The 9,779-nt window shown below is 33.1% G+C and overlaps 1 protein-coding gene across 1 annotated transcript; it reads left to right on the forward strand.

The window, feature by feature from the left end:
- Positions 1-5,350: 5,350 nt before the first annotated feature.
- On the forward strand, positions 5,351-9,263 carry LOC128177881 (galactose-3-O-sulfotransferase 2-like). Its single transcript, XM_052844819.1, has 2 exons — positions 5,351-5,470; positions 5,695-9,263. The coding sequence occupies exons 1-2, from the start codon at positions 5,424-5,426 to the stop codon at positions 6,875-6,877; spliced, it is 1,230 nt and encodes a 409-aa protein (XP_052700779.1). The 5' UTR covers positions 5,351-5,423; the 3' UTR covers positions 6,878-9,263.
- Positions 9,264-9,779: the final 516 nt, after the last annotated feature.

The raw sequence follows: 9,779 nt of genomic DNA on the forward strand, positions 1-9,779 counted from the left end.
TATAAGTGTGCTTACGAGATACACTAAAGCTTCTGTTCTTGTCATATTGATGGGATCTCCCTCGGGGTAGGCCCACAGACTTGAGTACGATGCAAAAGACAATCAGGTCAGCATCATCTTTATCTTTCTGACACAAAGTAGTTTCCAGAAAATTTGGTATTATCGAAACAGTCTGATTGGTGTTTATTGATTAATTCATCATTATAACACTAGTTTTTTTTTTGCCTTAGTGATTATCTTCATTATGTTCACAATAATCTTTGTAATCCCAAAAAAGTCTGATACATAATTCAAATTAACAGGAAATCAGTCATATGTTTGAAAAGTCAACTACTACCGAGCTACTGCACCACATCCCCGAGTTTTCCAGGGGGTCAAATATCCTGTCAGATTTTTTAGTGCTTTTGGATAGGAAAACCACGAAAAGCGTCATAAAGTGTAAAAAACATTATTCTGGGGGGGGGGGGGTATTAAACAAAAATGTTACAGCTGAAATTTAAAAAAAAGCCCCCCCCCCCCCCTCCCTTTCCAAAAAAGAAACTAAAAAAGGAAAAAAGGTAACACGTCAATGTATTGTGATGGTATTCATAGTTTAAAGCAATGTTATTAGTAAAAAAATGTTTTGCTAACATATCAGTGCTACCAGATTATCGGTTCTGTGCGTTACTGACAAATCTACTTGTTTATTCTATTCGAACATTTAAACTGTTGACATCAGCCACTGGTTTACGATCATCAATGGCTACATATACCAACAGATATTATGATATTATGGTTTTTTGTTTTGAGAGAGAGAGAGAGAGAGAGGTGTTCAATTACACTATCGCTATCCTAATAGACCACTCATTAGAATATTAGTTCCACTTCCATGCATACCAGTATTTATGAATTTTATCTTCAACTACGGGCTGGCAAGTCTAAATTCAAGATATTTGAAGAGTAGTTAGGGTATTTAGAAAACAACGAGATATTTTATTGCAACACAGTTTATGCCAATAAATTACGATCATCAATGGCTACATATACCAACCGATATTTTAATATTATGGTTTTTTGTTTTGTTTTGAGAGAGAGAGAGAGAGAGAGAGAGAGAGAGAGAGAGGTGTTCAATTACACTATCGCTATCCTAATTGTAGACCACTCATTAGAATATTAGTTCAAACACAGTTTATGCCAATAAATCTCTGATGGAAATTGGAAAAACTACATGCACATTTGTATATAATTAATAAATGACTTGAAGTAAAATAAGGTGAGGAATAAATGTTAATAGTGACCAAAAAAGAACCGAAAATAAAGCGTTTAGTGCAGTCATGCTTTCCTCACTGGAGGCAAAAGCTGATGTAGAGACTTCACATTAGCCGACAAGCAAACTTGTTAAAATAAATCGGATCAAATGAAGCGCATCAGAAAATTTAAAAATATATCAATAACAAACACAGAGAGAGAGAGAGAGAGAGAGAGAGAGAGAGAGAGAGAGAGAGAGAGAGAGAGAGAGAGAGAAGGTACAGCGTCTGATGATTTTGCTGGATTAATTCGCTTTTATTTTGTATATCTAAGATACGAATTGTACATTCAAAATTTAAAAATCTTCACGGGAAATATCAAAGATGTCGAAATCTTGTATCTTCCAGTCAGTCTCTTAAGATGCATGAATAAATTGTTTGGATGAAAAGATGGTTTCTTATGATTGTTCACAATAACGTTCTTTTCTTTATTCTGATCAAAGGCATACATGTAGATACTAGTTATCAGAGGAGCGGAAATACAATATTGATGTATGATAATATGCGAAATCTGTCTAGAAAAAATATGTAAATAAGCTGTACAATGGTAATGATGTATAATACAATCATGCACTGATATACAGATATTACATGTGTTTAAAAAGAACTGGTTAATAACTATATCGGTATTTTGCTGACTGTAAGAAATACAACTTGAAAAAAATTTGTAAAGAAACGGTTACAATAGAATAAGGATTTATTAAACTGAAACAGTTTAAATAAAAAGTGCATGTACCTGATAAATAAAGTATCAAGAAAATCAAGGGTCGTAAAAGTCATATTTCATTTGTAATCAATAGATAGTTGAAACTTAAGTCATTATAGATTTAGAAAAAATTAGAAAATAATGATGATTCACTTTTGTAAGTTTCAAAACTGCAATTAACTTATTTTATCTCCTATTCATAGGCGTCGGAACCGGGGGGGGGGGGGGGGGGGGCTAGGGGGGGGCTAAGCCCCCCCCCCCCCCCCCCACTTTTAATGCAAAGTTATACCTAACCATTAGAAACATAGCATGATAGAGGGTTCAGCCCCCCACTTTTTCTCGGAGAAAAGATTATTGTTCCTAAATTCACCTTGAAAGATTGAGAAGTTGGAGTCAGAAGCATACTAGCCCTCCCCCCCCCCCCCCGGATTAGGAATTTCATGATTTTGGAAAAAAAAATTTGGGTAATTAATTTTTTTTTTTGGAAGTAAAGAAGTATAGGTAGACTCCCCCCTGATTAGGATTTCCATGATTTTCGGAATTACTTTTTTCTCAATATTTCTGAGGTTTAGTCTAGCCCCCCCCCCCCCCCCCACTTTCAATTTGCTTCCGACGCCAGTGCTATTTAAGTTAAAGGTATATATCCCGTTTTTAATAGCATTTCTGCAATGTTGAAAACCAGACCAACATTTTGTCAGCATGACTGAATGTATGAAAAAGAGGCATTTTTTCCCTAAGCATATTCATAAACGATTAACGTTTGAGGTGGATTTGCATATGCGCGGGAATAGTAATTTAGAAAAGCAGCATGTAGAACGAGGTAATACGTCAGGTTTGTTTGCATTTGTTTGAATTCAAATAAACATGTTTATGTGCTATAAATAGAAAATAATCAGATATTGTCATTTTATGAGGATGGCAGTGTATCGGTGTCGAGGACAATCGATGAGAGCTCTTTTGCAATTTATCAGTATTTTCATACATCGACAACATGTATTTTCATAATAGAACTCAAAATTATCCCGTCTGGGGCCACTCGACTCAAAACATATACAATTTATAGATTTTAAGAATTCGAGTTTTAGCTATACAAGTTTTATGATATCCAGACAAGGAATATCGTACCATATACACAAGCTTCTTTTCCTTTATGAATAAATACATGTATCTTTATAAACAAAGAAAACACACCACTGTGTGACTCACCTGTCTATAGCAAGAAACCGGCAAGCCCATAGTTAAACACGAAGTTTTTAACTCGTGTCCACCGCTCAAAGTGGTCCTCAATATAGATTTTCATTTACAACGTTTTCTGTCAAACTGTTTCTTTCTTTCTTTTCTCTTCGAACGCGTTATTAAACTGTCAACGGACCGACCACGTTTCCGCGTCGACCTCTTGTGTACGTTCTAAAATTAGCTTGTCACATCACGTGCTAATAGATATTTTAAAGTTGGGCATTTACTGACTGGGACGATCAAATAAAAATTGAATTCACATTAACTACTTTTAAATGCGTTTGATTTAAACTGTATAATTTGCAGAAAGTTAATAACTTTTGTAGCTTAATGGAAAAATGAAAACATTTCTTTCTTTTAAAATTTTCATTTAAAACGGCATATATACCTTTAACAGTTAGGAAAATGGGAAAACTTCTGCAAATATTTTCTTAGTGTTCTGTGTTCTTTTGTTATTTTCTTATATATTAATTTTTTAACAAGTCTGAATAAATACATGCATTAGCTTTCATTTTTAGATGTCCCACAAATTCAGAACCCGCTGTTCATGTTTGTAGAAAATGGCTTTTTAAATTTTTTTTTATAATGAAGGACAGAGAACGTTTTTAAAAAGTTCAAGTTCAATGGGTTTGGTTTGTTGAATACAAACAGTTTCCTGAGTTTGGTTTATATCTTCTCACAATGGTTTGACAGTCTTTAAACATAAAAAAAATGCTTGGTTAAAACACAAAGTCTAGTGTTTTAAAAACACAAATGCCTCGAAAAAGTACATAAGATAATCTAATAGAAAACAAAATAAATTATAGAGATGTAAGCGGTTTTAGCACCATGTAAGATCTTTTTGAAAGTATCTGCATTTCATCATACTAAGACAAGTATCTCTTGTATGGATTTCTTATCTTTTTAGAAAACAATTGTACCTTGAACTGTTGCAGCAGTTTGTTGCTTAAAGTCTTCATGTGTACGAGGGTTGTTCGGAAATTATTGATACAACACAAATATGTTTCTTTCTAAGTGACCAATTTTAGTGAAATTTTGCATTGATATGAACCTAAACAAATAATTGAGCAAAGTACTATTACAAAAATAATTCATAGTTTGTTTACGATGGTACTTAAACAAGTTGGTGGCCGGGGTACCCGTCACATGCACAAACTCGGAATTTAAAAAAATTTAACATCTTCATTTTAATTGTTAGAAAATTCTTGATGAAAAAATCAAATTATATTTAATCTTCGTTCTATTGACAAGATCTACGCATTTAAAGTAAACAATTGACAGGACCTTGGTATTTTGAACAAACATTCTGGGAGTATTGCATAAGCAATACAAGTCACCTTATGGCACCCATAATTTGTAACAATTGTCGTTTGTTTTATGTGCTAAATAGGTCTGAAGAAATTCCAGTTAAGATTTTTTAAAAGGACATTCCGTAAAACCCAATTTCTTCATTATCTTTGGATCCATCTAGATCCATCCAGGTAAATAGATATACCGGCTTCAAGAAAAATCAACTTAATGTTTTAAAGAGGCATGGTCACGATTTTGGTCAAAAATTATTTTACCGATTTTAATATTTACAATGCTTCAGTAAGGCATTTTTAATAGGCAACCAAAATTTGAGTGTCATTCGTTGCGATATAAGCGAGTTGCAGAGCTAACAATTCATTGCTATATAAACAAAGCTTTTGTTTACATTTTGAATGTTGAAGTGAAAAATCTAGTTTTAGACCTAAAAAGAATGTGTTAAACGTTAGGAACTGTTTATTTATGCTTAAAATGAATTAGAAAATAGACGTGTCAGCTTGAAAAATATTTTTACTGGTATATTGAACCTATGAAAACAATAACAGGGCACGAGCCTTGTTTACACGACAAAAAATTGTGAGCGCTGAATCTTGCTTATAACTCTACGACTCACTCTCAAATTTTATTTGATCATTAGAAATGCATACCTTAATCATTGTAAATAATAAAAACAGAAAAATGAATTTGACCAAAATCATGACCATGCCCCTTTAAAGAAAGAAAACCAGGTACCCAGTCAAATATCCCAATTTACACATACACTGTACCTGGTACGATTATGTTACTATATCGTTTATTTACTTAATCAACTAACAGATAAGATACAAGATATGGTCCATAATGTTAGACCAACATAACGATATGAATGCAGTTTATGAGGTGTAGCGATGGCGATCTACTACCGTCTATTTATTTCAGGACCCAGGTTTCGACGGTAAGTACCCGGAATTATAATTTAACTATTCAAAGCATTCAACAACGTTATCTGCCGTTCATACACTCCTTCTCACATCTTTTTTTCATTCCCCTAGATGCTGGATATTCTTGTTTGTTATTGCTAAAGTACTCTGAATTCTATTTTAACTTTTCAAATCATTTAACATTACAAGTATTTGCTGTTTCACAACTTTCTTTCGACTCTTTTTCTCATTCCCCTAGATGCTGGATATTCCTGATTATTGTCACCACCGTAGTCTTGCTTTTATTTATCGTTGTTCCCTGGACTAATAAATGTCAGAACACGCAAACTATAATCAGAGATTGGAGTATCTTTTCGATAGACAATTCCACAGAATATCAACAGGCTCACAGCGTACTTTCGGACTCATCTTTCAGACGTCAGTTTAGAGGCGAAGAAATTCGGCACTTGGCATTTCTTAAAGTTCATAAAGCTGCAAGTTCTACTGTCACCAGTATAATTCAAAGGTTTGGATGGGAAAGGAACTTGAATTTTTTACTTCCAGCGCGAAGTCCAAATCTTATCAGCCAAAACGAAAGCATTAATGTCAACAACATTATAAGTGACAAAGATGCGACATTTGATCTCCTTTGTAACCATGTTATCTATGACAAAGAACAGTTTACAAAATATCTACCCAAAGATACAGTATTTATTGGAATTGTTCGAGAACCATTCGATCAATTTGTGTCGTCCGTTTATTACTACAAATATAGGTGGAGCGTCCCTTACCTTGCTCGCCTGCCTTCTATCAACCCAGTGAAATACCTACTAGAAAGCCCAAATCAATACGAACCTAAAAAAAGACATGATTCCTACACAAGAAACAGAATGTCTGTTGACTTCGGTTTGCCTGAAGAACTCTTACATACTACAGATAAACGAAAGATTTTGCCATATCTTCAGGAACTGAATTCTGAGTTTAAACTCGTATTAATTAAAGAATATTTCGACGAATCTATAATACTTCTCCGAAGAATGTTGAATTGGAATCTGCGAGACGTGCTCTATGTAAGCAAGAACCCCTTGAAATACGTTCCAAAGATAAACGTTCGTGACAGACATCGACATAAGCAGCATTCTTTCCTGGACTACTGTTTGTACAACTTCTTCCTGAGAGTTTTCTGGAAGAAGGTGAGGCAACAGGGAGAGGACTTTCACATGGAGGTTGCGTATTTTCGACAGTTGAGATCAGCTGTAGAAGACTTTTGTAACGAGGAGAAAAGAAATCCTGCATTTAAAAGGAGAGTATTTGAGGCAGAGGCGAACGAATTTCATCCAGATATTGCCATCAATAAAGACTTGTGTGAACTCATGACTCTTAACGAAGTTGATTTTACAAATAAGCTGAAATGGCGACAGTTTCCGAATCTTCGACCGTAGTATACTTGAAACATGTCACTTTTTGATGGGATTTTAAAGGAGTGTGCAAGTTAACTAACAACTTTATATAATCATAATTTTATTGAAAAATATAATGATATTATTAACAAATAATGATTTTGCGCTTACTGCTAATTTGTTGACATTAGTATTTTGCTTGGGTAATTTGATTTTTATAACATAATCCAAAACGCTGCATTTTTACAGTAGAAAAAGTAAAAGGTAGCTAGTGGTTTGTTTTTTTAATATTAAGGGTAAATGGAAGCTCCAGTAAGAAATATGAACAGTTACTATATTTTCGCGTGGGCACCATTGAGGAACAGAATATACTTGGAAATACTGATTTAAAACATAATATTGACAAGTTCACACATTTCTTTTCAAATATCAATCAGACTCGAGGTTGCTAGTAGCATAATGTTTTCTCAGTGATAAAGCCTACATAAAAAATCATTTACCCCCTACTAAAATAAAATTGCTAGCCTGACAAAGGCAACGAGTTTTTAAATATTTATGCCTGATCGGTTTATTATTCATAGATATGCCTAGATTATCTAATCAATAAGGAATTCTCGAGATATGTGAATACTACTGTTTTCAGCAATTTTTTCACCACGATAGAAAAATAATCGGAAAGCGTCCAAATGAACTGGACAAGCAAATAGATTAATGAAAATAATTAATAAATAAAAATAGATTATGAGCCGTTATCGCCGAGTTTTAAATGTTATCACAAGCGTACCTTTGGAAGTAGATAATAAAGCTAGCGCACTTTGGTTATTATAATGATAGGAAAACAAGACATCATTTTCTTTTTTTTTTCTAAGTCAGACATTGTAACGATACACATCGCAAAAAATGGTAAGCAAACCATATTCTTAAATACTGGGAAAGCTTTTACAGTATTTCGTCATTTCTGTCATTCATTTATCAAATAGAATAGAATTCTTCTAAGATATTTCAAGATTGGTTTTGGTAATCCAATTTACCTTATTTGTTTATATGATGTCCAAAAATAACTAGTGTATTAATTTGAAACAATATAAAGAAATTGTTGTCAATTTAATGAAAAAATTGTTGTCAAAGAGCAAGATAAAGAATTATAGCAATGCGGATACGCTGTCAAACGGTTAAATGGATAAAAATAATCATTAAAATGTTTCATTTTATGATGATTTATTAAGAATTTAGGTTTTAAAAAAGTATGTGTGTAAAGGACTATATATGATATGGGCCTAAAATGGCCCCCTAAAATGACCATCATCATTCTACTGTTATTCTTTGTTTTCTTTATACAGATATTTATGTGATGTTTTTACATTATGTTCATTTTGATTCAAGTGCCCACAATTTAGAAATATGATATCATAAAGACAACCTTTTCCCGCCATTTTTGCAATCTTAGCATAAAACGGCTTGTTTTCAAGCAGTTTTTCTTTCAGAAAACTTAGAGCGCATGCTCGAACAAACAAAATATTTTAATCAGAGATGTAACTAGCCAAGACTTATAACTGACACAAAAATTGTTCAAGCATGCGCTCTATATTTCCCATTCGTTAAAAGATGGGGGAAAATGTCAATTTTTGACTGATTTTGATTAAATTATAGAAATAGCGTCACTTCTGACGTCACATACTGCAAGTGAGTGCAAATAAATCAAACAAATAGGCGAAAAATATATTTTATGTCAACTCTTCTAAAAAATAGCACAACATTTTATAGTTCCCCAAACACTTTAAAAAATGGCGAATTATGGGGCCAAATTCAACTCATATCATCTAAAGTTCTTTGGTTTCTTTCCTAATTGAAATCGGAGTTTTCCTGTATGCCACGTACTTTCTGTTCTTGGTAATACTTACTTTGTAAACACAAACCCCCAATACAATGTATTATCTTGTCACAATTTTGTCAAAACATGTTCTGAGTCAAGCGGAAAAAAAAATATAATCTCTTGTTTAAGCCAAAACTATCTCTTAATTAACCCATTTTCTAATCCCTTCCTATTTTCTTGTTGAAAAAAATAGAGGAAGTAGGAATAAATTTTGTAGAAATAATAAACCTGCTAGACAGTATTACCCAGACCAATGAAGACGTTGGGCTTAGAATGAGTACCTTGTTATATTTATTACATGTTTAAAATTTGATACGCTTCGCAGATTTTCCCTTCACTATAATAACTCCCCTGTAGTCGCTAATTCGACTTCGGATCCAAGGAACTACCAAATGATTTATAAGATTTCACTGTGATAAAACAATCACTATTCTGTGTTTAGAATAATTTTCAGATGCAGTATTAATCAAGAAAAAGGCGTTACGCATTTATGTCTGTAAATGTTCTAGCTGCAGCACTGTAGCTCTAATAGAAATTCGGGTTGACAGACCGCAGAAGTACAGTTTCACACATACAAAAAATGTATATTAATTGCGCTGAAAAAATTTTCCGCAACATATTTGCGCAAATAATAAACAAGTTTTTCATGAACAGTGGTGTAGCTCTACTGTCAGTCAACCCGAATTTCCTGTAGAGCTACAGCTCTGCGGCTAGATATGTTCGAATTTCATCATTATTGCTTGTATTATGAAGTATATCACTAGAATTTATCTTATGGAAATAAGACGTTTTGCGTCTGAATATATTTGAAATCTGTCAAGACATTAATATCGTTTTTAACAACTTTTTATGGCATCAACCTAGGTAAAAAAAAAAAACCCTATGGAATTAATAAAATTTGCAAATACAATATGTATTTGGAAAAAGTTACATGTTTGAATCATCAAAGAAAATACATAAATGACACCAATCAATGTGTTAATTCTAATCACCTGGAGCATTAAAAGTTTACCATACGCTGGTAATTGTTTTATACATCACGACCTACTAGATTTTATCTATTAACTTTAT

The sequence above is a fragment of the Crassostrea angulata genome, chromosome 1, assembly GCF_025612915.1.
Source record: "Crassostrea angulata isolate pt1a10 chromosome 1, ASM2561291v2, whole genome shotgun sequence".
NCBI lineage: Eukaryota > Metazoa > Mollusca > Bivalvia > Ostreida > Ostreidae > Magallana > Magallana angulata.

Bases quoted from the DNA above. Each gene is read 5' to 3' on its own strand.
- LOC128177881 (XM_052844819.1), top strand. From the start codon at position 5,424: ATGGCGATCTACTACCGTCTATTTATTTCAGGACCCAGGTTTCGACG. The intron at 5,471-5,694 runs GTAAGTACCCGG...TCATTCCCCTAG, and splicing joins TCAGGACCCAGGTTTCGACG to ATGCTGGATATTCCTGATTA.